This window comes from Schistocerca piceifrons, chromosome 11 (assembly GCF_021461385.2).
Source record: "Schistocerca piceifrons isolate TAMUIC-IGC-003096 chromosome 11, iqSchPice1.1, whole genome shotgun sequence".
NCBI classification, from domain to species: domain Eukaryota; kingdom Metazoa; phylum Arthropoda; class Insecta; order Orthoptera; family Acrididae; genus Schistocerca; species Schistocerca piceifrons.
The window spans coordinates 133081776-133109471 of NC_060148.1; the positions used below are offsets into that span (position 1 = coordinate 133081776).

At 40.5% G+C, this 27696-nt stretch overlaps 2 protein-coding genes across 2 annotated transcripts in view; both read right to left on the bottom strand.

The window, feature by feature from the left end:
- LOC124719799 overlaps positions 1–540 on the bottom strand; it is a 293431-nt gene extending 292891 nt beyond the window's left edge. Inside the window, exon 1 of the mRNA XM_047244994.1 lies at positions 353–540. Coding sequence (XP_047100950.1) covers positions 353–424 — 72 coding nt within the window. The 5' untranslated portion in view covers positions 425–540. The remainder of the gene's footprint in view (positions 1–352) is intronic.
- Positions 541–14460: 13920 nt separating this feature from the next.
- Positions 14461–27696, bottom strand: part of LOC124720018 (RNA polymerase II subunit A C-terminal domain phosphatase SSU72) — a 49269-nt gene continuing 36033 nt past the window's right edge. The window contains exon 5 of the mRNA XM_047245266.1: positions 14461–17206. Coding sequence (XP_047101222.1) covers positions 17105–17206 — 102 coding nt within the window. The 3' untranslated portion in view covers positions 14461–17104. The remainder of the gene's footprint in view (positions 17207–27696) is intronic.

Genomic DNA, 27696 nt, shown 5'->3' on the forward strand with positions numbered 1-27696 from the left:
CTCATTAATATCGGTTTACAGTACAGGCAGACTGCAAATCCACGACTAACTAGTGATGATCCCCACCCACGCTAAGCATGACACAACTGGAGCATTAGTCATCGGAAACTTAGCATCAGCTGCGCCAAACAAAGACGTCATCCTGTTTGCTATCATCATCACACTTTTTCTCTCTCTTTTTTCCCTTCCTCAATCGACCGCATTCGTAACAGCTAATACGCAATAAGCCAGATTCACAATGGTTTAGACAGAACGCTCTTCCAATATAAAGGCACTCTGATGACAATTTGCAAATCCAAAAATGGACACGAAAGCGCTTATGTGAAGGTGGTTTTTCTGCTCTATTACGCACCAACTTGATCGCCTTCCTGATGTCTTCTAAGATGCGATCCTTAACAGCGGAATTATCGTCGTGTAACTCCATTTTAGCCACGTCGTTTCGGACGACGGCTCCAACTTTTGATACTAAAGCTGAATTTGTTACATGTCAGCTGCCTTACAGAGCACAAATCACGTTAGGTTGGTCCGCACCAGACCACACGTCGGCCATTTTTATGAGGACGTTCGAGAGCTTCGCTGCGGGAAACTAATCGATTGACAGGACAAAACACTGGCACTGCTGCGTTCTGCAGCGCCTTCGTATTGTATGTGTTTATGTTTGGATAATGAACGGAAAGAAGAGATGGAAATGCATTGTACAAGCTTATCACCATAAATAAAATAATCTACGCACAATAACATAAATATTCAGAACCTCCCGTAAACTACATGTGTGTAAAACCGTAAGAATGATGTATGATGTTTATTTTGATTAACACCGGTGATTTCGTGCGCCTATTTTTAAAGTGTATAAAAATTGTTAGTTCTTATGGCAGAAATACCTTAGTTTGACATAGCCTTACGCTTTATACAATAGACTAAGCCATGAGCCAACGTTAGAGTTTTAGAAATAAAATAATTGTCATTGGGATTTGCGCCATAGTCGCATTGAAGGAGTACTAATGAAATCACGTTTAAAAAAAACTATTGTAATTGTCATGATTAACTAGGAAATGCTGATTATTTACACGAATAGTTGATAATTTATCTCATCGCATGTATTTTTTTTACTAATTTATTCAAAGGCGAATGCATTGGGTTGCTGGCTCTACCTTACGCCCACGTTGAAATAAATTGAGAGTCATAATCCTTTGTGTAATTTGTTTTGAATGCTATTTCATGTTCACAAATAAATAAATTTACAACTGACAAAGAAAACATACGCCAGATAACGTTAAACACAATTAATTGTAGTGGTGCACAAATAAAACTGGTTTGCTATGTACCAGGATCTAGTCTTAACACTAGTGTGCAGATATCTTGATTTACGTAATCTGGATTATCCAGAATAATTCAAGCCTAGTGTATGCCACACAGTAAGGCTGTTGTTTTGTTGTTGTTAGTGCAAAGACTGGCTTGATGCAGCCCTCCGCACTATCTTGTGCAATCCTTTTCATCTTTGAATAACTAGGCCTACTGCAATCTACTTCAGTTTGAACCTAAATCTGCTTATTGTATTCAGCCATTAGTCTCCCTGTACAACTTTTATTCACCGCACTTGTTTTCATGAGCAAAATGACTGTTCCTTCATTCCTCAGAATGTGTTGTAGGCCTGCCTGTGATATTTCTTCTCCATTTTTGGAAAATAAATACAGGACAACAGTGAACATTGAAAAAATACATTTCCTGCAGTGATTTTCAGTCTTCCATCATTTCATGTTAGTTGCACCATAGCAAATGCACAAGGGCCACAACTATTAAAGTTTCCGTAACACTTTTTTTCACCTTCGGCATACTTCCGATAAATTTCTTCCTAAACACTGAGTTCCTTCTCACTCATAGCTGGTACTTTAGCTCAATACATGTTATGTAAGATCAGTGAAGCAATAGCGAAACTCAAACAATGGAAAATCCAGGATGGAATGTAACAATATTAAGAAAAGGATTGTTGCTACTCTCCGTATAGTGGAGATGCTGAGTCGCAGGTAGGCACAACAACAAGGGTCTCACAAAATAAGCTTTCAGCCAACAAGACCTTTGTCAAAAATAGGCAACAGACACACACACTCACTGATACAAATACAACTCTCACAAACACATGACCACATTCTCGAGCAGCTAAGCCAAACTGTCTCTGGCTTCAGCTGTCAGAGACTGTGATCGTGTGTGTGTGTGTGTGTGTTTCATTTGCATCAGTGTGCGTATGTGTCTGTTGCCTATTTTTGACGAAGGCCTTGTTGGCCGAAATATTATTTTGTGACAGTCTTTTTTGTTGCGCCTATCTGTGACTCAGCATATATGGTGAGTAACAACTATGCTTTTAATAGCCAAACTCATTCATTCTTGACCTAAAGACTAGTATGCCTTTTCTAATTGTGTTATTAAACACATGACAGAAGAGATAATAATGTCTTTAACAAAAATAATAAACAAAACATTACATGAAGGTGCCCATCCAGAATGCCTAAAACTGTCTGTAATCAAGCCTATCCATGAGGAAGATAATGCATAATCATCTGACAGTTATCAATCCTTTTCACATGTCCCAATAATTTGTAGTACACTGGACTCGCATTCGGGATGGCGACGGTTCAATCCCGCATCCGGCCATCCTGATTTAGGTTTTCCGTGATTTCCCTAAATCGCTCCAGGGAAATGCCGGGATGGTTCCTTTGAAAGGGCACGGCCGACATCCTTCCCTAATCTGTTGAGACCAATGACCTCGCTGTCTGGTCTCCTCCCCCAAACAACCCAACCCCCAACCCAATCATTTGTTAAGTAACAGAGTACTATATTCACCAACAGATAAAGCTATATTTTGAATATATACTATATGTGTTATTTAACATAACCTGCCATGGGCAGTATGGCTTCAGATGTATCCTCTTTCTGTGAAAGTGGTTGACAACATTATAACAAAAGTGTACAATGCTTTAAAAATAAGCCAATAAACTGTGTGACACTGTTGGAACAAAGAAAACCCTTCGATACAGTTGCCTGCAACATCCTAATAAGAAAGCTGCAGTACTAAGGAATAAGGGAGAGAATGCCCCTCCTACCACAGTTATAGCTAAGCAATAGGAAAGAGTTACTGTGTGTACAAAAAAAAAATCTCTTAACTGTTTGCAAAGATGTGCCATCCCTTGGATCCTTTCCGTTAATTATGCACATATAAACTGAATCTTCCTGGCAGATTAAAACTGTGTGCTGGACCGAGACTCGAACTCGGGACCTTTGCCTTTCGCGGGCAAGTGCTCTACCAACTGAGCTACCCAAGCACGGCTCACGCCCCATCCTCACACCTTTACTTCTGATAGTACCTCGTCTCCTACCTTCCAAACTTAACAGAAGCTCTCCTGCGAAAAGGCAAAGGTCCCGAGTTCGAGTCTCGGTCCGTCACACAGTTTTAATCTGCCAGGAAGTTTCATATCAGCGCACACTCCGCTGCAGAGTGAAAATTTCATTCTGGGCACATACAAACTGTCTGCCCTCCATATTGCCCCATGAGACAGTACTCTATGCGGATGACACCACGCTAATTTTCTGAGAATACCAACCTAGGTGAGTTAGAAAATAATGCAGCAGTTGCAATAAATAGGTGTGGGCTATCTTCTCATTTCATGCTAATCCAAACTCATAAAAATAGCAAAATATAAAACATTTTATTTATGTTAAATGTAACAAAAGAGGAAACTAATAGCTTCCATATTTTAATGTATTACCTGAAGTACCTAAGCATAAATAAATTGCGCACCAGATTCTCACATGTGATTTATCTGCTGTATAAGTTTAGAGGCTGTGTTGGTGAAACTCTCGTACTGTACACCTAGTTTTCTTTCTTCAATTCCCACCTGACTTGCAGAATTCTGCTATGGGGAAACCACCCTGGATCAAACCCTCTGTTTAAATAACAAAAAAGCTATAAGATTTGTTGCAGGACTATCATCGTAGGAATTGTGTAACTTTTTAAACGAAATTAATATTATGACAGGCCGTAGTATGTATGTGTATAGCTCTCTAGCAGATACTAAAGGAAAACTGGCTAACTTTGATCTTAGGATCTCAGTACACCACTATAACTCAAGAAATGAACATGCAATTGATAAGCCATATGCCAATCTAGCAAAAGTCCACTACAGTTATAAATATCTTGGTCTCACTCACACATTACTTAACAATGGTGTTTCAGTACCTGTGAATAAACTGAAGAATATAGTAACAAAACTGGTAAAAGGTAAAGCTTTATATGTGGTGGAGAAATTTGAAGAATGTAATGGTGACCTAAAATTTTTTTCTGAATTATCTATATATGACTATAAATTGTAATATTTTATAAAGTTATAATTGAGGTACATTGTAGTAAAGTAATAACTTAGGTTCATGCCTGTGTCTAATGTTACATGTAGCCGATGAGCCATGTAAGAACACTGTAATGTAGTTATAGATGTATACAAACTTTATTTGATGGCGCCGGTTGCATGTAAACATGTTTAAAGGCAAATAAATATTCTGTTCTATTCAGTTCTGTTTTATGTCCATCAACTACCATCAGTACTTGCACTTTTTGAAAATAAAATGTAATTGGATGGATGAAAAAATTTACTCACCTAGTGGCAGAAGGAGAACACACTTATAAAGATATTTAAATTCGCAAGCTTTTGGAGCCAGTGGCTCCCTCCTTTTGGCAGAAGGGTTGAAACGGAAGGAGGAGCAGTGAAAGAAAAGGGTTGGTTTGGTTTAGGAAATGGCGATATTTTGGAAAAGTTGCTCCAACAGTCAGTCTTTCCGTCTCATCCCATCTGGCAAATCTCCCCTGATGCAAGGTTGTGGGTGACTTTTCCAAATACTCCCCATTTCCTAAACCTCACCAGTCCTTTCTCCTTCACCCCTCTTCCTTCCCATCAACCATACAGCCAGGAGGAGCCACTGGCTCTGACAGCTTGTAGATTTAAATACCTTTATATGTGTGTTCTCCTGGTACCGCTCGGTGAGTAGATTTTTTTATCTATCCAATTACACCGATCAGCCAGAACATGACGACTACCCACCTAATAGGTGTGTCCACCTTTGGCACAGATAACAGCAGCGAGGTGCCGCGGCATGAAAGCAATGAGACCTTTCTAGGCCACTGGAGGGAAGAGGCAACAAATATGCGCACACGCACAAGTCACCTAATCCCCGTAAATTCCGGGGATGGGGTGATGAGTTCTGATGCCACGTCCAGTCGCATCCCAGATGTGTTCGATCGGGTTCGGATCTGGAGAGTTGGAGGCCACCACATCAATTGGAACTTGCCACTGTGTTTCTCAAACTACTGTATCACATTCTTGGCCTTATGACATGGTGCATTGTCTTGCTGAAAAATGCCACTGACATTGGGAAATGTGATTGTCACAAAGGAATGTACATGATCTGCAACCAGTGTATGATACTCCTTGGCCATCACGGTGCCTTGCACAGATGCCAATGTGAATGTTCTTCAGAGCGCAATGGAACCGCCACCAGATTGCCTCTGTCTCACAATACAGGTGTCGAGGAGCTGTTCCACTGGAAGACAAAGGATTTGCACCCTCCTGTCAGGATGATGGAGAAGGTATCAGGATTCATCAAACCGTGCAATGTTCTGCCACTGCGCCAACATCCAGTACTGATGGTCACATGCCCATTTCAGTCACAGTTGCCGATGTCGTGATGTTAACAGTGATACAGGCACGGTTGCCAGCTGTGGAGGCCCATCGTTAGGAGTGTTCGGTGCACTGTGTGTTCAGGCACACTTGTACTCTGCCCAGGATTAAAATCTGATGTTAGTTCCACCACAGTTCACCGCCTGTTGTGTTTTACCAGCCTGCCCAACCTACGTCGTCTCGTATCTGTAACGAGGGATGGCTGCCAAATCCTACATCATCTGGACGTGGTTTCACCTGGGGTTCACCACATGTTGAAGACACTCACCACTGCAACACCCGACAAATCGTGCAATTTCCAAAATGCTCATGCCGAGCCTCCGTGCCATCACAATGTGTCCTCGGTCAGATTCAGATACGTCACATGCCTTCACCATTCTACACACAGACAGCGTGCTCACTGGTACTACATGCAGTGTGCGTGTGTTTGACTAGCAGTCATACCTCACCAGGTGATGCTGCTATCGCACGGACGGTTTTGCATCGATAGTAGATCAGCAGTCAGAATGTTGTGGCTGATCAGGGTACACAGTAATTGCACTTTGATATTTTGCATCTTTTTCATGTGTAATGTTTCCTCTACTCACTCACTGTGACTTATTGTGTACCATATATCTTGCCAAGAAAGAGAACTTACATTTACTTCCATAATCTGCAAACCATTGTAAAGTGGCTGGCAGTGGGTATTTTCCATTGTACCTCACAGTATTTTTTCCTGCTTCATTTGCATACGGAGTGCAGGAAGAATGACTAATTGCGTCTGTGATGTTGTAATTAGACCAACCTTGTCCACACAGTTCCTACAGTAGCAATTCGTAAGATCCTGTGGTATATTCTTATACAGCTCACTTAACAATAGTTCTCGAAGCTGTCAGGTGACTGTGTCTACCGTTTCACGTTTTTTCAGCATCTCCATGACACTCTCCCGTGACTGAAACAAACCTGTGAGTATTTGTGCTGCCCTTCTGTGTACACATTCCGTGTCTTCTGTTGGTCCTACTTGTTATGGGTCCCACACACTTAAGCAATATTCTAAGAAGGGACACACAATTGATACGTAACCAGTCCCACTACATGTTCATAGTGTCTTGCTGATGAACCAAAATCTCCCATATACATTACCTATGACTAAGCCTGTGTGATCATTCCATTTCATATTCCCACAAATTTTAACTCTGTGGAGCCATGTTGAATTTTAGTGGTTTCAACTGTTCCTCAGAGCAACTGCCACTAGTAACTATAAGGAGCATTCAAAAAGAAATGAGCTGGAGGCATAATTATGGAAACCAGTACCTGTATGTTAGAAGTATTGATCCTGGCTGTTGAGACACTTGTCCCACTGTGACAGAAGGCGGTGTATGGCTGTATCATAAAATTCCTGGGGCTGCAATGTTAACCAGTTGCACACGTACAGCTAGACGTCGTCATCCGAGGTGAATTGTTTGCCCCTCAGAGCCTTTTTAAGGGGACCGAAAATGGCCCCCTTCTGATTCACTTCCTGCAGCATGGAACAACAGTGAATGCCCAGCATTACTCGCAAACCTCGACCACCCTTCGCCAAGCGATCAAATTGAAATGACCGGGTAATCTCACCCGTGGGGTCATTCTGCTCCACAACAAAGCAAAGCCTCATACGGCCAACACAGTTGTCGCACTCCTGCAGAAATTCAAATGGAAGGTTCTCGGCCACCCTCCATATACTCTGAACCTCTCTCCCTGTGATTACACCATTTTTGGTCCCCCTTAAAAAAGGCCCTGAGGGGCAAACGATTGACCTCGGAACGACGACATCCAGCTGTACGAGTGAAACTGGTTAACATTGCAGCCCCAGGAATTTTACGAGACAGCCATTCACTGCCTTGTGTCACAGTGGGACAAGTGTCTCAACAGCCAGGGTCAATATTTGTAACATACAGGTACTGGTTTCTGTAACTATGCCTCCGGCTCATTTCTTTTTGAACACCCTCTTATATACCACTCACCCTGTGGCAGTACTTCTATACCTACCTTAGTAGAGGAACATTTGGAAATTGAGTAAAACATGTCTGTTTTAGCTTTGCTATCGTCGATTTTAGTTCCAGTGTCGTCCATGAATGTCTGGGCACTAATTGTAGCACCAATGACAGCCTTTATGTATGACCAGAATTTCTTTGTGTTTTTTTAAAGAGAGCATTCAGTCAGATTCTGCTACAAAGAAAGAATGAAGTCCTTACATCTGTACAGAAACCATGAAACGGTATTTGACTTGCTACCCAAAAACTGAAACTGAGAACATCTCAGAGCAAATGAGGTGCGCGAATGCCAAACTCAGACTGAACTGGAGATGATGTCAACTTCATAAGAGTGTCGCTGGATGGGACTGGCTTAAGAAATACCTCATGGGAAGTCTGGAGACTCCTCAGACAGATTGCAGAAAGGAACAAGATTTTAAAACAAATTTTCTAAAATGTGTTTAGCCTCTACAGTCTAACCTGTGACACTGTGGTGAGGTACAGACAACCTAACACATGTATTCCTGCCCAAGTGTCCCATCCAGTGGTCTCAAGGACCTCTTCTGGGCACTCTGAATGCAACTGACATTGCCCACTCCTGGGCTAAACTATTCTAGCGAATACACTTCTTTTTAAATATGCAATTTATGTTATAAATGTTGTAAGTGTAAACAATTATGTTAACGTAGTACTGTATTCAAACCTATCTCGATCGCATTTGGTAGATTTCTACCAGGTTCAACTCTTAAGAGTTATCATCAGAGTTAAAAATGCAAAAAATAAAAAAGTTTTATTAAATATAAAAATTAAAAAAGTTCAAGACAAAGAGAAAAAATAAAAGTATACCCAATATATTGTTACAAAATAAATGTATCACACACTCATCTAGCACCTATCTCAGTCACTTGAGATCAACTGCCGTGCCTGCTCCTACATCCTACGTATAAAATCATTAAGTTCATAGGGGACATGTGAGCATACTTGGCATGCATATCCAAAAGGTACAGTTCAGATTTGTAATATGATTCTTCCGGCATAAATATTTGAACATCAGATTTACATTCTAAGAGCACATAACCCTCCATGTGAAAAATATTGTAATGTAATTGATGGTTTAACTTCTGTAAATGAAAAATTTTTAAACATACTATGCATCTATAGCAAAACAAGACAGATATGAATTTTTTGAGGGCATTCTGCTAAGTGATATTGAGATCTCTGTCTACTAATGTGTATTTGGCTTGTTTCACACCCATAAAATGCAATTTAATGAGAGGATTTAAGGAACACAGAACGTAATGAATGAAGTTTCATTGTACTGAACACCACCACACTCCCCCACATATGTACATTCGATCCCAAAGCTGTGAGTGAGCATGTGTCTACCTAAACCCCCATGACATGTCTTGTACAGGGGTGTTCTGCTATATGAGTACTGCATGTTAGTCTTGCTGAACAGTTTTGGGCTATGAAAACATGTTTTCTTAAAGATTAGTTGCTGTATAATGTAATGAGAAACAGATTATTGAAAGGCAGAAGGCAAGAACACGGTTTCCTGCACAATGTAAGAAGCCAGGATGGCTCAATGATGTACCACCAGAAAGCAAGCAAATGTTATGCCAAGCATATTATCAAAAATGAGAGTCATGAAGGGAAGGCAGGATATAGGGTTGTGAGTTGAAATTTCAGAGAATTAGAATGGGACTTACTAGAATGGATAGAGCAAGCAATTAGATGGTGAGAGAAATAATGAGAGAAAAGCCCATCCACAAGACCAAAGAAACGACAAGATTAAAATTATCTGGGCATGTCAAAAGCTTCAGAGTTAGCAGGATACTGAGACAGGCTCATGAAATGGCAGGCGGAGGCAAGAGACCTAGAGGAAGCCTGAGGGACTGTCAGAATGAAGGAATGTGTAATGCAGAGAGAAGAGAAAAATGTGATGGGAGGGCAGGGGAAGAGGGGCAGGAAACTGTAGAAGCAGATGATGATTCCATAAACCAATATCTCTCTCTCTCTCTTCTTTCTTTGAATTCTCACCAGTAAGTAACGAAAAATATTACAAATTTCCCCCACAGTAACCAACTTTTGGCCATCTACCAAACAAACTGCTATAAACGTGCAATAAATATTCAAATAACGATTTTTAAATAAGTAAAATGCTGCATTGAAGCAACAAGATTTTTTATATGAATGCATGATGTCTGTTCTTTTTTGACATGTCCAAAAGAAGAGACACCCCACGAAATCTGCAGCTATGAAAAATATTATGCAAAGCAAAAGTGGAGGAGGGAGAAAGGGAAGGAACTAATATCAGCTGCATTGGGACTTTGTGTGGAATCAACAGTGACAAGTAAAAATATGTGCTGGACCAGGACTCGAACCCTTGGATCTGCTTACCAGGCAGTTGCACTAAGCACTGCACCACACTGACACAGTGTTAATTGCAAATGCACAGACTGTCTCAGTACACTCCTTGGCTGAGTCACAATTTCACCTAGTGCCACCACTTACCCACAGTTCTTGTCCATATCCTCCATGCTAGATAATTTTAGATTCCCACTGGAGTTCAAATGTAAATGTGCATCTGCGCAGGTCATTGTGGATTCATACCCCATCAAGGTGTATCAATTATATGAATGGATGCACGGTGTCTGTTCCTTCGGACGTGTCCGAAAGAACAGACACAGTGCGGGCTTCACAGCAGTGATACATATTATGTAAATGGAAGGTGGAGGTGGACAAAAGGAAAGGAAAATGAAGGAACTAAGTACAGCAGCTGTGTCAGGACTTTATGCAGAATCAGTGGAGAAAAGTGAAAATGTGCGGATTACAAACAGTGTCTGTTCTTTCAGACATGTCCAAAAGAACAGATGCCGAGCATTCGTATAATTGATACACCTCGATGGGCTACGAATCTGCAACCGTCAATGTGGGTACACGTTTTATGTTCAACCTCCAATGGGTGTCTAAAATTAGTGAGCACCGAGAACGTGGAAGGGGGCGGTGGATAAGCGGTGGCACTATGTGAAATTGAGTCGACTGAGGAGCACACCATGATAGTCTGTGTATTTGCAATTAACATCGTATCCAAAGGCGCAGTGGTTAATGCGACAGCATACTAAGCAGAAGATCCCGGGTTCATGTCCCGGTCCTGAATGTTACACTTTCACTCGTCACCACTGAGTCCGCAAAAAGTTCCAATGCAACTAGTGTGGTTAGTTCCTTTCTCCCCCCTTCACCTTCAATGTATGTAATATGTATCACAGCTGAAGTTGTGCATCATGCCAGTTCTTTCAGAAATTTCGAAAACACATTCACGTTATTGATACACCTCGATGGGCTACGAATCCCCAACTGTCAGTGTGGATTGAGATTTGTGTTTGACCTCCAATGGGAGACTGCAGATACCTGGTGGCGTTAGGTGAGAGTGAGAGTTGGCCAAGGAGCCCAGACAGTATTTTAAATGGAAGAACTATATTAAAACTGAGTTACACACACCTCGACACCTCTTCGACAATTGGCAAGTTCAGTAATTGAAATGTAGCCATCAAAGCTGGTTATGTTTTACACTGACAAGCAAAAGTTATTTCTGTGTAGGCTTTCAGAGCTGGAAGTACTAAAATGTGTTGCCCTCAACTTTAAGGACAATGAGGAGTTGTGGCTTGAGAGAGGTACAGCAACATGCGTTGCCAATAGAGAATCTGTCAGAATCTCTCCAGAAAAATCCATAACTTGGTGACCAAGATAATGCCTTCTCCTCCTGGGTGCACGATGTCTGAGAGCCAGTGGATCGTCTAGTCAAGCTGTGTGTGTGTATTGTACAGCTAACAAATATCGCATGCCTCACTGTGGATTATTAAAGGAATTTCTAGCAAACCAATATGTGAAGCTTGGTATTATCTTTTGTAGTGACAACAGTTAACCACTGCGTGAATTTCAATTTAATACACGAAGTAACTTCCAAAATAACTGAATTCTTCTAAAACAAAATTAAGACTTTGATAAATACCTTCCCCAAATGCCAATATGTACTGTTTAAAAGTCAGTTAAGAACTACTTCTAAATAACTGATCACTAAATTACAAACACATCGACTACCACAAGGCAGCTAGTAGCTGCAGCAGAGCCTCATGTCCAACACCATGCGCCCAGTAACCACCACAGCAGAGTGTCACATCTAAAGCCATGTGCCCAGTAGCCACCACAGCAGAGCCTCACGTCTGATGCCGTGCGCCCACTACGACCACAGCAGAGCCTCACGTCTGATGCCATGCGCCCAGTAGCCACCACAGCAGAGCCTCATCTGATGCCATGCGCCCAGTAGCCACCACAGCAGAGCCTCACGTCTGATGCCATGTGCCCACTATCCACCACAGCAGAGCCTCACATCTGATGCCATGCGCCCTGTAGCCATCTCAGCAGAGCCTCACGTCTGATGCCGTGTGCCCAGTAGCTGTTAAAGCAGAGCCTCACAACTGATACCTTGTGCCCAGTAGCCGCCACAGCAGAACCTCACATCTGACGCCATTTGCCCACCCAGCCACAACAGCAGAGCCTCACGTCTGACACCGTGTGTCCACTGGCTGCCGCAGCAGAACCTCACATCTGATGCCATGTGCCTGTGACTATGACTGTGGGAGTCACTGTGTTAAACAGCATTTTGGTTAAAACGCTAAAATTCACACAATATTTTCAGTTTCAGACAACCACTATTTTTTATTAGTTGGATACTGTACTATTACTTTCATTCGTTGCTCTGCCTGAGAGAATGGGGGAGGGGTGTGAATCTACATCTAGATCTATACTCTGCGAGCCACCATGATGTGCATGGCAGAGGATACATCCCATTGTACCAGTTATTAGGGCTTCTTTCCATTCACGTACGGAGCACAGGAAGAATGACTGTTTGAATGCCTCTGTGCTTGCAGTAATTATTCTGATCTTATTGTCACTATCCCTGTGAGAGCAACATGTAGGGGATTGTAGTAAATCCCAGGAGTAGTCATTTAAAGCCAGTTCTTGAAACTTTGTTAATAGACTCTCTCGGGATAGTTTACTTCCGTCTTCAAGAGTCTGCCAGTTCAGTTCCTTCAGTGTATCTGTGACTCTCTCCCACAGATTATCCCGTGTTAGTCCTGTCTGGCATGAGTCCCACACACTTGGGCAATATTACAGAACTGGTCACACGAGTGAGTTGTAAGCAATCTCTTTTGTAGACTGACTGCACTTCCCCAGTACTCAACCAATAAACATGACTTGTATGTAAAGTACAAGTGATTGAAATTGTCCACATAGATGGTGGAAAGGGGGGATATGACAGTTGTAAAGTACCCAGTTTTCATGGTACTCGGTAATGTAATGCTTACTTTCGTCCTTCAGACGAATAAAGATGGGGTTCATTTTATTTGATTTTTGGAATTTATTAATATGAGTTTTTGTGCAAATTGATTTTGTTAATGGCACTCATCAGAGGGAAGATTACTGTGGTGTACAAGTTAAACAGGAGGCCTTTTGGCAACTGTTTTATTCAAACAATCGGTGTTCTTTCTTGTGCTTTGGTATATGGAGATTATTTTACAAAAGTCTCAATGAGTCTGTGGTTAGGTCATGTGATGTAATGTTGTGTAGCTCAGAGCGCTAACCACTTTTGTTAAGGAAGTGTTAATACACTTTATGGCAAGTCATATTGATCCACAACAGTTTGTGGCTAACCTTGGATGACACTTAGATATTTTGAATTTTTTTTGTGGACATTGAAATTTTCTATGGTTAGTAGAAATACCATGTGGCGAACTGTGCAGTCATAAGAGTAAACTTGAGCAAGTGATCAAAACCACAAAATATTGACTGTATTTACAAACTAATTACTAACTGATGAAAAGTGTGGTTTTTTTTTTTGCATAACGGGGGCAGGGGGGGGGGGGGGGGGGAGAGAGAGAGATCTGTAAATATGGAAAAATTAGCATACTGATTATTTCTGTGCTTTAATTTCTAGGACTGTGTACTCAAAGTTATAATACATAACAGACGTTTCATTCAATAATTTTTTAATTTGGTAGTTCCAGCTAGGAAGAAAAAAGAAAAATTAACCCACTTTACAGTGATGATACAGTTAATTCCATGCATCCCGAGGCTGAAGGTCACACTGTTCGTGTTTGTTTACAAATAAATCCCATGTACTCTGTTGCCAACTCTTCTCAGCTAACAACATTATACAAATGAGGCTGCGCCAATGCACAGGTTTGAGCATTAACATTACTGGTTGAATGAGTGGTTTGCTAACCACAGATGTCCAGTGACACAAAGGCAGAATAAGGAAGATTAAGATTTAATATCCTCTCTCAACAAAGATATCACTATAGACAGAGCACATGCTCAAGACTGAACAAGGAAATCTCAGCATTTGCTTTAAACAATTTATCTAAACAGAAAACCTAGATTCGAATAGCCAAACAGGGTGCTAAGCACTTTCTTCCCAAAAACGAGTGAAGTGTCTTACACACCATACCATGCCACTCGGTATCTAGGAAGCAAATTGCGGTCCAACAGTAATGTGTGCCTGCCTGAGCTATACCACAAGGCACTGTTTCTAATTGTATGCTATCAAACCTGAATCACCTCCCATATTACAATTACAGTCGTTTATTTATAATATGGAAAAATAGGCGTTCGGCTGGGAAAAGGAAGAAAACTTTGGTACCTTCCCCTGAGGTATTGTATACAATAAAAGAATACCAGAACAGTTTACAGAAATAATGATTTATAATTATAAGCACAAAAAAGTTATTTGTATACATATATATATATATAATCGTTATGTCTCACAATATCGCCCATGGTACTAATGGATTCCTCCATATGGAACACAGGCAATTGCACACAATCCAGTAGTCTCACAGCTTGAGGTAAAAAATTGGCAAAAATCTAAGAACGGAGGGACAAGCAAAAGACATGCTAGTACAATAATCAGTTCACTTCTTCCTCATCCCTCCAGAACAAATCTGACATTAATTCTAAACACATGACATAAATAATACTTTTGCAATATAAATAGAATAACAAAAAACAGAAAACATTTAGCAGTGTGCAAATACAGTTCCGTAATTGTTTCAATTTTAGTTTCATTCAGACTGACATAGTTTACAAAAAGTAAAATACTACATGTTAATATATGTAATCTGTTTATCAATGCATACATATCGCAACATCAGAATGGAAGAGAGATTGTTTTATGGAAGCACTGAGCAAAAGTTTCAACATTTCTCCTTAATACTAAAACTGCACTGTGGTTATATGTAGAATTGATTGAGCATTGTAAGATAAACAGATACTGTTACCTCAGGTTTATACTACACTATTTCCTGATAATTACAGATACAGAAACAACAGCTATGTCATACTTCATAGCAGAAATTACACAGATACATCTCACATGCAGAATTGAATGAAATGTATGTCAGGAAGTTCTTTTCCATTTATATCTTCTGATTAAGAAGAAAGACAAAAGTTATATTTTCACTTTCGTACTTTATTTTTATAAGGAAGAAGGGAGTAAGGAAAAATCAGACATTGAGTGCATAATAAGCAGATTGCCAGAAAGGCTGGGAGTGAAACTGGAATTCTTGTACAACAGCTACATGGCACATGCCCAACAGTAAAAATACCCACTGAGAGTCACTACTGTTCCAGAGTAGGACTGATAGCAGTGAGTAAATGATGACAAGTGTATTTTGCACAGCATGTACCATTAAAATCAGAAATAAATATCCGAGCACCCTGGTACGCAAGCACAAAATTGCATCAGTCACAGAAGGCCACCTAATACATATTCACATTCCTGAGATGCTATGAATAAATACAGATCATAAGTAGGGCAGGGGATTTAGAAACTTAAATCTGCTACAAAAGTTTGTTCCTGTAGCAGTCATGGCGCTGTAACTTCCACAGCACTCTATGCTGTAACTTCCACAACACTCTCACCTAATTTCTTTTCTTCTTTGAAACTGTTGCCAGAATCTATCACAGGTGTGTCATCTCTGCATCATTTTCACCCAACTGCATTCTTGCCCCTGCTGTTACCATCTTCTATGCATTCAATTTCTCCTCAGTAAGCCTTATAGTGCAATAAACATATGTACTGAATGACTTTCAAATATCTAGAACTAAGGAGATATTAAAACATATCAGCAATTTGTGCTGCATTTGCTGGACACACAGTACACTACAGAGCGAACAAAAGGACAAGACCATTTGTTATTAGCACATGTCCAGCATCAGTTCATATAACTGCAACTACAAGTATGTGGGACAGACAAACACATTAGGTAGCACAATGTCTACACAGGAACATTCATACAAGGTATTCAGTTATCAGTATAGTTCCAGATAATCTCATATTTGCTACATTTAATCTATTAAAGTAAAAAAATAAGTGACACTACACTTAGCAACACAGTAATAACACAATTCTGAGATGACAACTGTGCACTGTCAAACAGTACAATTCTGAATTGAGAGCTCAATCTCTCGTGAAATTCTTGCACTGATGGCTGCAAAGTTATATCCTACCCCATCAATATCCTGAAAATAACTTCAGTTCCAGGTGCCCTATAAACTTTCCCGAACATTTTAAAACAAATCGGTATATATCTGCCAGCCTTTTAGCAATTGGAAAGCTTATTCCTACAATAATTTGAGCATCTGCATCTAGCTGTCATTGGATTACAATTACTTTTCAATATGAAAGGTGGACATAAAGGTAACCCAGAGAAATCTTACTGGCTGCTTGCTTAAATGAGAGTTAAATATGCTATGTATTATGCCTCAATCTCTACAGTAAGTCTTTCGCACAACAGGTTGTGGCAGTCATCTCAGAATACGCGGACCCCAATAACCAATTATGATTCTGTACGACACAGGCTGGAAGATACAGAAACCGATTAATGTGCCGGCATTTGCACACTGCTAGCTATAACTACACAGAACTGCAAGAAAAACATTATTTCTTTCCTTCTTTCTTAAAAATGTAACAAAATAAAAATGTCATAGTACAAATGCTGTAGTGGCCAATTCATCCAGTGCCACTGTTGAAATCAGTTTTTATTAAAGCTTTCTGTTTATAGACTTAAGAGGAATTCTGACATCCTCAATCCGAACTAACTTAACAAATATCACTCATTTCTGGAGCACCAGAAGGTAACCTGCTAAGAGAAGAGAAATTTCTTCGCCGGTTCGCACAGAAAGTGAGGTACAGACAAACGCATCTGTGTGCGAGCACACCACCGCTCCTCTCACGTCCCCTCGCCGAAGGACCGGACGTCGCAAAGTGCGTGCGCGTGTCAGTAGAAACTTCTATCTGTCCTCTGGTCGTGCAGCATGCAGTCTCCATCAGTAGAACAGGACACAGTGGAGGATGGGACGCTGGCACTTCGACTCAAATTCGTGGAGCATTTCATCGATGTCATTATCCAGGTCTTCACTCTGTGCCATCTGAAACAGAATGGCACATTTACCAAATTACAGCTGAAGAACAATCAGTTGTTGTATGTGGAACAATGGATGTTAGTTTCAATTTGAATAGTACCAATCATATATCTTCACAAATACCCTTAATTTAGAAAATACTGAATCTACAGTCGGTCCATAAACTGAAGAGTGAGACGGCCTGCACTTGAATAGATTAGGCTCTGTGAACCTTAGTAAAATGTTCATAGACGTGTGTAAAGTCCTAAGAAGCAAGGGAAACTAATTCATTGTGATAGGGGTGACAAAGAAAAAATTCAAACTGAAAATAAAAAGTTTTGGTACCAAACAAAGGATGCATGCGAAATAACTAAAAGAAAAAATGATCTATTGATGCACTTGAATATAAATGGCTTAGGGGCAGAACTACCAAATCGTAAATTCTCAAAAATCGACGAACTAAAAATTCTGCTTTCAGAATCCGTAAATATTAAAATAATCAGCCTAAATGAACACTGGTTAACAGAAGATAGTATAAAAGTACTAAATAGTATTAATAATTTTAAGGTAGCTGCTAGCTTTTGTAGAATAAGCAAATCTCGTGGAGGCTCCTGCATTCTTGTCAATTCTTCCATAAGTTATACAGTGAGAGATAGTTTTAATTAATTAAATGAAGAGAGCGTGTTTGAAAGTTGCTCTGTAGAGCTGAGTGATCTGAATACATTGGTTATAGCAATCTACAGAATTCCTGGATGTGCGGTAACAAAAGTGTTTTTAACCAAATTCGAATGCCTCCTGGAAAAACTCCAGAAAGAAAGTAAGAAAAATGTTGTTATAGCAGCAGACTTCAACTTAAATGTCTTAGTTGAAAGCAATGATTCCACAAAATTTCGTGACTTAATTCAGAAATCTGGTTTCAAGCTAAATTTTTCTGAAGGCACTAGGGAAAACAGCAGATCAGTGACCTGCATTGATAATATTATTACTAACTACATATTTGACAGTGGAAATAAGCACAAATACTGCTTAGACTTGGGTATTTCAGATCACTCAGCTCTGTTTATTGAGCTCCCAAAAGCAAATAACCTAAAGTCTCCAGAAGTGTGTATAAAAAGGGATCTCAGTAAAAGTAAAATGGATTTATTCCGCAGTAAATTAAGTATAATAAGCTGGCCTGTAGACTACAATAGTTCAAGCTCGATTAACTATGACAAATTCTTAAATTGTTTCTTAGAGGTATTTAATGAATCATTTCCTCGTAGATATAAGCAAAAGAAGGTTAATGGTAAACTCAAATGGATTACAACAGGAATAAAGATCTCTAGTGCCAGAAAGAGAGAGCTCCACAATGAGTTAAAATCAAACAGAAATCCAGATTTTGTCATGTATGTCAAACAGTATAAAGCTGTATTTAGGAAAGTTGTAGCGGCAGCTAAAAAAATGGCAAATAATAAATTCATACGAGAACACAGAAATAAGACAAAAGCAGTGTGGTCAGTTGTTCAGTCTGAACTAGGAGCCAAAGTAAAAATTCATGAGATTTTGAAAATTAGACATGAAAATGAAATTATAGTAAACCCTGTTCAGATGTCAAGTTGTTTCAATGAATTCTTCCTAAACGTAGTAAGATCGGATGTGGATATGACATTCTATCAGGGCATCACAAATTTGGAAAACAGCCAGAACACATCTTTTAAAGAATTTGAAAAAATAACCCAAAGGGATGTGGAAAAGGAAATATTGTCTCTAAAAAACAAAACCTCACATGGGTGGGATGAAATAACAACATCTGTAATCAAGTATGTGTATGATATTATTTCCCAACCACTGTCAACTATTATAAATCAATCTTATGAACAGGGATGCTTTCCAGAGGTATTGAAATATGGTGAGATCAAACCTCTATTCAAGAAAGGATCGACAGAAGATATGGGGAATTACCGCCCTATCTCTCTCTTGCCGGTCTTCTCTAAAGTGTTTGAAAAGATTGCAGCAAAACAAATTAATAACTTTCTTACTGTAAATGATATAATTTTTAAAAACCAGTTCGGATTCCAACAGGGTAAAAGCACTGCGAACGCTATAAATGAGTTTATCCAAAAAATATGCTCCACGTTAGATAAAGGTAGAAAGGTCACAGGTATATTCTGTGATCTGACTAAAGCTTTTGATTCAGTGAACCATGCATTACTCCTCCACAAATTACAGATGTATGGAATCAGAGACACTGCTTTAAAATGGTTTAGCTCTTACCTGTCAGGTAGGAAACAAAGAGTAATTTTAACTTCAAATGGAACCAATTATTCATCAGACTGGAAAACAGTTCCCCAAGGAGTCCCACAAGGTTCGATATTGGGTCCCTATCTGTTTCTTTTTTACGTAAATGACCTACCACTTGCTATTGATGTTCATTCAGTCTTATTTGCTGATGATACATCAGTTCTAATTGAAAGTGAGGTATCTGAAAATATTCCAGAAAAAGCCAAAAACACTTTAGAAAAACTTGAATCTTGGTTCTATCAAAATGGACTAAAACTAAATGTAACTAAAACCAAAATGATGCAATTTGAAGCTAAATCAGTAGAAAGGAGTGAAATAAAGATAACTTGCAATGATCAGGATATCACAGAAGCAAACCACGTGAAGTTCTTAGGCCTAAATCTTGACAAAAATTTAAATTGGAAGGTACACATAGATTACTTAGCAAATCAACTGAACAACTTAGCATTTGCAATGTGTATTTTGTCAGGTGCCACAAACATAGATACCAGAAAGATAGTTTATCACTGCTACTTTGAGTCAGTTATTCGTTATGGCATAATCTTCTGGGGAAATTCAGCAAATGTCACTAGGCTCCTAGTATTACAAAAGAAAGTAATTAGAAACATGTGTGTTGCAAAAAAACGGGAATCCTGTCGACCACTGTTAAAAAATTTAAAAGTACTATCTATCCCCTCACTTTACATATATGAGATGGTGGTGTTCCTATATAGAAATCAACATACACTAGACAATTTCCGTTTTGACCACAACTACAGCACTCGCCACAGAGATAACTTCAAACTTCCAACACATCGTTTAAAACTTTATGCCCAAACGCCAGAGTATATGGGGTTAAAAATTTTCAATAAAATAAAAGGCAGTAATATATTTAAAATGGAGATTGGTTCACTGAAAAGATTGCTCTTTACTCTCCTGGTGGAAAAGTGTTATTATTCTGTCGATGAATTCATTGAGGACAGCTTCACAATCTGAACACAGGGATTGTAATACATTTATTATTTTATGTACATGTGTAGCTGTAACTTAGAAATGTAAAATATAATGTAAACTTTTGTAGTTCTCTTAAAAAAGTGAAAAAAAGTTTCTTTTGTAAACCTTGACATGTCTCCTGTACATCAAATCAAATGATTTGAAAATTGTATGTAATGAGATGAATAAACCACATAACATAACATAACATAACATGCCTGTCCCCGCAGTCTTTATCCAACTATGTTATGATGACCACCCACAGGCTGTTTGATGATGTTTTGCCAGCCCTTCCACAGTCCACCTTTTAAATGAGTGGGACTGTTGTGTTCAAATATTCCTGACAGTTTATTTCTCAATAAATGCATGAACACCTACATCAGTATCTAATTTAACTAACACAAGAATGCACAAGAGAAACTATGTGGCTCGCCACATACTGCACCGCACTGCTAAAAAGGAAACTGATTCATTGTAATTCTGCACAGCAGGTAGAGCGTTCTTCTAGGAAAGACCAGTTGCCCACCAAAAGTGCTGTTCGCTCTTCAGTTTATCGACAGATTATACAGAGACCACCTGTACGCTCTGACCCACAATATAAACTATTTGTATGCATAAAATAAAGGATATATATAACAAGAATTTAGTTATTCTCATGACATCACATTCATTGGTTTCAATTCTCAAACCAACTTCAACATAATCTAGACCTTGGGTTATGCTACAGATTGATGTGTTGCCACAAAAGTAACGTAGCAGTAAAATGAGTGTTTCCAGTGATTTGTCCATCCCCATTTGTGGACACATCACATTCCAAAACTTCATTGTCATGCGTCACACAGACACATTTGGTATTTGTAGCTTTTAATTACCCTTAATTCGTGCACAATAATAACAATAATGTAAAGGTGATAGCCAAGTACTATGCCGAGAAGTCCAGATGCACTTGAGGATTCTCATACTTACAAAACAGCCCATTTGTTGTATAATAGTATTTGTAGGTAACAATAAGATTGAATTTAGGATTGACATTGTCCCTGTCTACATTTTAGAATGAAGTTTTATATTCTATGAAAGATTATGCCAAACAAGGCAGAAAATCTGAAATCCCCAGACACTCAAAGACAAGGTAAAAGAATATCTTATTAGCCGCTACTCCCATAATTTATCAGAATATTTGGACTTATGGACATTAACTCCGCTCAACTCTAATGTTCATATTAAATGGGTTTTGACTTTGCCAATACACTATGTGATCAAAAGTATCCAGACACCTGGCTGAAAATGACTTGCAAGTTCGTGGCACCTTCCATTGGTAATGCTGAAATTCAATATGGTGTTGGCCCACCCTTAGCCTTGTTGACAGCTTCCACTCTCGCAGGAATACGTAGAGTCACGTGCTGGAAGGTCTCTTGGGGAATGGCAGCCCATTCTTCATGGAGTGCTCCACTGAGCACATATTGATGTCGGTTGGTGAGGCCTGGCACGAAATTGCTGTTCCAAAACATCCCAAAGATTTTCTGTAGGATTCAGGTCAGGACTGTGCAGGGCAGTTACAGGGATGTTATTGTCATGTAACCACTCCGCCACAGGCCGTGCAATGTGAACAGATGCTCGATCATATTGAAAGATGCAATCGCCATCCCCAAATTGCTCTTCAACACTGGGCATTCGCCACACTCACACCCTGCCATCAGATCACCACATTGTGTACCGTGATTCGTCACTTCACGCATTGTTTTTCCACTGTTCAATTGTCCAATGTTTACGCTCCTTACACCAAGTGAGGCGTCCTTTGGCATTTGCCTGTGTGATGTGTGGCTTATGAGCAGCCGCTCGACCATGAAATCCAGGTTTCCTCACCTCCTGCCTAACTCTCATGGTACTTGCAGTGGATGCTGATGCAGTTTGGAATTCCTGTGTGACGGTCTGGATAGATGTCTGCCTATTACACATTATGACCCTGTTCAAATGTCGGCGGTCTCTGTCAGTCAATAGATGAGGTCGGCCTGTATGTTTTGTGCTGTACGTGTCCCTCCACGTTTCCACTTCACTATCACATCACAAACAGTGGGCCTATGGATGTTTAGGAGTGTGGAAATCTCGCATACAGATGTATGACACAAGTGACACCCAATCACCTGACCAAGTTTGAAATCCGTGAGTTCCGTGGAGTGCCCCATTCTGCTCTCTCACGATGTCTAATGACTACTGAGGTCGCTGATATGGAGTACCTGGCAATAGGTGGCAGCACAAATGTATGTTTTTGGGGGTGTCCAGATACTTTTGATCACATAGTCTGTATAAACAAGTGACAGTGCTCCATCTAAATCTACATAAATGCTTATTGGGATGAAGTATGGATGAAAATAGCAGCTGCATAGTGAATGAGAAGGAGCAGTAGCTTTCCTCTGAAGCAGTAGGTTTTCTCCTAGTATAAGGGTGGATATAAAAGTAGTGCCTTTTGTGTCATAAAAATTAAATAATGAACATGGAACACCAGAATTAGTACAGATCACAGCCCGAATGGTCTTCTACACAACAGTACCATTCAACAGTCACTACACAGTTGCACAAATTTGCACAACCACTGAATGCAGACATCACAACCAGCTTGAAAACAATTCAGTTTTTACTTCTTGGCCTACGATTCTTAAAGCTGTTTTTACCTCACCCAAGTCACTAAATCTGTAACCACATAGTCAATAATATCTCTGTAAGTTTCTTAAGTGTAGTTACATAGGTTTCACTGCCGATTGTGAAATCTAGCACGTGTGTCTCTTCAAATCACTTCATCAGTCTCTCCTCAACTGGCACCTGTGGCAGATGATGTTGGCTGGCCGCTACATGGTTTACCTCCAATGACTGTTTCTCTGTTAGCAAACTTCTTCACCCAACACTATAGATTGCTGCTGTCCATTACAGTGCCCCATAACCCACAAATGCACAATGGCTATGCTGAATGGATAGTTTAGGCTATGATCTGTTCTATACAGTCCAGTCAAATTAATGTGACAGCCACCTATGTTCGAAATCAGCATGCAAGAACCACTAATAGATGGCAGTACTAGCACTTGACGGTATATAAAGTCTCTCGAAGGATGCAGGAGACAGTGCAGCTATTGTTGTAATGCAGAAACAAAGCGATTTATCTGCTGTCCAAAAGGGTCTGGGGTGGAAGGATTTCCGAAATGGCTAAGTTTGTAAACTGTTCGTGTGTTCCACAGGTTAAAGCATACCGTGTGTGACAAAACAGTGTTATCCAAAACCGACATCGAGGCAACTGCAGTGCACTGCAGGCCACATATGATAGGGGTGAACAGATGTACAACATCATAACATGTAAGTTTTCACGGCCGGTGTCTTCATTAATTAAAATTTCCGGGCTGAATTGCTGTGGTCCATATATAAAACTACTTCTCCTTCCTGATGTTTCGTTGCCTACTGTGGGCAACATCTTCTGAGGTGAGTCGGCAACTGGCTGCTAGGCGCTGGTGGTCCCACTTATATAGAGCGCTTAGATGGCGCCACCACTCGTCATGTGCTTTGGACTTTAAAACTATCTCTGGCTAGTGCCATCACTCTCGATTACAGGTAATCGATTGCCACTTCATTGGTACAAAGTCGACCACCATATCTTGTCTAGTTTTAATCCTCCTTCGTTTCTATTAAAATTATTTCCGTGCTTGTAGATCTCTATATCTTATCTATACATGCAGGTATAATAATGCGAGGTCCTAGCTATCACATTTGTCTCACTAAATTTTATTTCGTGATCACCGTCTTTGAAAATGTGTTCCGCTACAGCTGATTTGTCAATCAGTCCCAATCTACAGTTCCTTTTGTGTTCCGTTAGGCGGGTATTAACACTCCTTTTAGTTGTTCCAATATAAACCGTGCCACAGCTACACGGAATTTTATACACCTGGGGTAGCTAAGTGGTGTCGTGCGTCTTTCACCAATCTTAAACTTTCACTAATTTTCTTGGTAGGTCGAAACATTGTCTCCACTTGAAACTTGGCCACAACTTTACCAATATGGTCCGTGATGGTATCTTGCAAGATGAATTAAGCCATTTGCGAACAGCTTTCAAGAGAAATGGGTACACTGACAAGGAAATAGATCGAGCATTCCACCCTCGAAGAAAAGTGTCCGAAATTACACGACAACAACCGCTGGCTGGAAAAGTTTTTCTCCCATTTATTCATAACATCACGGACCATATTGGTATAGTTTTGGCCAAATTTCAAGTGGAGACAATCTTTCGACCTACCAAGAAAATTAGTGAAAGTTTAAGATCGGTGAAAGACGCACGACACCCCTTAGCTACCCCAGGTGTGTGTAAAATTCCGTGTAGCTGTGGCACGGTTTATATTGGAACAACTAAAAGGAGTGTTAATACCTGCCTAACAGAACACAAAAGGAACTGTAGATTAGGACAGATTGACAAATCAGCTGTAACGGAACACGTTTTCAAAGACAGTGATCACGAAATAAAATTTAGTGAGACAAACGTGATAGCTAGGACCTCACATTAATGAGACCACATACTAAAAGTTAGTCTTTTGCAGCGCAGATCATTGAGAGACATGCAGGAAGAATGTCTGTGAGGCTCTGTTGAGTACTGACAGGGATATGGAGCCATGCCACCTCCACCTGTGCTGTGTTTCTCAGTTGAGGATCCATGTTGCTTACACCTGATCGAGATGGTCCTATAGATTATTGATTGGGTTTAAATCTGGCCAATTTGGTGGCCAGGGAAGTACGGTACACTCCCTCTGGTGCCCTTTGAACCACACCCGTAGACCGTGAGCAGTGTGACACGTTGCATTGTCCTGCTGGTAGGTGCTACTCGCATGTATAGAGAAGCTATAGAGATCTACAAGCACGGAAATAATTTTAATAGAAAAGAAGAAGGATTAAAACTAGACAAGATATGGCGGTCGACTTTGTACCGACGAAGTGACAATCGATTACCTGTAATCGAGAGAGATGGCACTAGCCAGAGATAGTTTTAAAGTCGAAAGCACGTGACGAGTGGTGGCACCATCTAAGCGCTCTATATAAGTGGGACCACCAGCGCCTAGCAGCCAGTCACCGACTCACCTCAGAAGACGTTGCCCGCAGTAGGCAACGATACGTCAGGAAGGAGAAGTAGTTTTATATAGGGACCACGGCAATTCAGCCCAGAAGTTTTAATTAATGGAGATGTACAACTGTTGAGCAACTGACTGCCCAGATGAACTGAGGTGCTACTGACAGCATCTCCTCAACGACCATTCAGCAAATGTTCTGCATATGCACTTCCGTAGCAGGTACCTGCTTTGTGCACCCGTGCTGACAGCTGTTCATTGGTGACAAGGGCTGAAATTTGCACTGCAATACTGTAACTGGACATCCACCGAGTGGTGGCAGTCGGCCTCTTTAGATGAATCACGTTTTATGCTCCTTCGGACAGACGGCTGTTGGCACGTACGGCATGAAACGTCAGAGCAAACACCCCACAACAACTGTCAGAATGATCCAGTCTAGGGGTGCAGTGTTACGGTCTAAGAAATGTTTCCGTGGCATTCCTCGGGTGATCTAATCGTTCTAGAAGGCACAATGGATCGACTCAACTCTATTCTCAGGGGCCATGTCCACCCCTACATGCAGTTTCTTTTTCCTCAACACAGTGGCATCTACCAGCAGGACAATGCAACGTGTCACACTGCTCACGGTCTACGGGTGTGGTTCAAAGGGCACCAGAGGGAGTGTACCGTACTTCCCTGGCCACCAAATTGGCCAGATTTAAACCCAATCAATAATCTATAGGACCATCTCGATCAGGTGTAAGCGACATGGATCCTCAACTGAGAAACACAGCACAGGTGGAGGTGGCATGGCTCCATATCCCTGTCAGTACTCACCAGAGCCTCACAGACATTCCTCCTGCATGTCTCTCAATGATCTGCGCTGCAAAAGACTAACTTTTAGTATGTGGTATCATTAATGGGACTGGACAGAGTAATTCCGCTGTTACATGTTCATTATTACACGACACAGGAGACATCGCTTTTTGATCCAACCTCGTATACAGCTGCATAAATGACGTACTCTAGAAATATTTCCAATAAATACCAGTATGAGCAGATTACCAGTAGTCATAATACACTGTTAGTGTACTTTACAGAATTGCCTGGAGTGGCTGCTTCTGCCTGTTATACTTGCTCCTCTACCCTGACAGCTCTCTTTGATGATGGAACTTATGAAAGATCTTTGTGTGTGTGTGTGTGTGTGTGTGTGTGTGTGTGTGTGTGTGTGTGAGAGACTGTGAATGGGAGGGGGCATAGGTGGGAAGAAATGTTTCTTAGGATTTATCATCCCTTGTGTATCAGGTAGATTAGAAACCCTGCACATCATGGGATCAGCTGGGGGTTGGCGACACTAAGAGAAGAATTATATGACAACTGGTGTAAACTGCCAACGCGAAGAGCATCCGACCCCCCCTCCACCTTTAACAATGCCAAACCCACAAATGTCATGCTGACCTTGTGAAGACACTAGGTTACACCAGGAAGTAGTAGTTATGTGAAAAACTTGATAGACTTCAGATGCAGTAATGTTCGAGCTATTTATTGACACGATCACCACCAGAATTCAGGTACTTGTTATATTAAGGGATCAACTTTTCTATTCCCATGTCACAGAAGTCTGCCCCACGGGAATCGAATAAGTTGTGGTAGTCCAGCTCTCTGCCAGTGACAGTCCTGAGTATAGGACAAAAATTTCTTGATTGAGAACAAGATCATAACTGTATGGTGGATGATCAGACAGCCCAGCCGAACTCCTTCAGAACATTGGTTGTGCGCAGTTCTACATAGGCAGGTATTGTCACGGATCAGCAGATTACCTGCACTAGGCTTTACACACCTCTCGTTCTAAATGAGCCATTGCAGTTTCCACAGTATTTCACATTTATTGTCCAGCATTCACTGTTTCACCTCTGGGCAGGAAGTCAATAAGCAGAATGCCTTTATTGTCCCTGAACAATGCCCCCTCTCCTCCCCAAGACTTCTATGACAAAGAAATACAAAAGCTCATCTCATGGTATGACAACTGTCTTAATTCAGGTGGTGATTACATCCTTAAACAGATCAAACATTGTTGTATCTATTGCAACAAAGTTTTTAATGTGATTGCTTTTCTTTAAAATTGGGAAAAAATTTCTAGACTGCCCTCATATACATGTACATTACCGGAAAAACAGCTACTTTGATAAGAAT